The following is a 446-nucleotide window of genomic DNA, read 5'->3' as shown; positions in this document are numbered from 1 at the left end:
GATGGATGAATAGACAAAGAAACTGATAAATAGACAAATAGGTAGATGGACAGATGCCTGTGCGTAGGAACATATATACAAATAGATACTCTGTTCTTTGAACGCCATCTAATTGCGCCAACATTCGGTTTTCTTTAACTTGATTTAGGGGAAACTAGTAAAAAAAAGGGACTGTTAGAAAGTACTTCTTTGCAAAGAAACCAAGAAAGAAAGTCTGGATATAAATATAGAGTTCAGTTCTTCATAAAATTTAATAAACAGATGGCATATGATAGACGCTCAGACTGAGGATGTAGCGCTGGTGGGCGAAATGCAAGGTTCCCCGGCACCTTCATCTCCCGTGGATGCTGCGACCGGATGAGCATTTGGACGCCTGTTACTGCCGGGGGGAATAAGAGAGCGTATATTTACTACATGTAAAAAACAACAACATATGAATGCAATGT

The 446-nt window shown here is 39.7% G+C and overlaps 1 protein-coding gene across 1 annotated transcript in view; it reads right to left on the bottom strand.

Annotated features, from left to right (window-relative positions):
- Positions 1-232: 232 nt before the first annotated feature.
- LOC119585321 (organic cation transporter protein-like) overlaps positions 233-446 on the bottom strand; it is a 46,543-nt gene continuing 46,329 nt past the window's right edge. Inside the window, 1 exon segment of the mRNA XM_037933995.1 lies at positions 233-379. Coding sequence (XP_037789923.1) covers positions 280-379 — 100 coding nt within the window. The 3' untranslated portion in view covers positions 233-279.

This window comes from Penaeus monodon, chromosome 19 (assembly GCF_015228065.2).
Source record: "Penaeus monodon isolate SGIC_2016 chromosome 19, NSTDA_Pmon_1, whole genome shotgun sequence".
NCBI classification, from domain to species: domain Eukaryota; kingdom Metazoa; phylum Arthropoda; class Malacostraca; order Decapoda; family Penaeidae; genus Penaeus; species Penaeus monodon.
The sequence above is the reverse complement of the archived record's forward strand: the minus strand, read 5'-3'. Positions and strand labels throughout refer to the sequence as shown.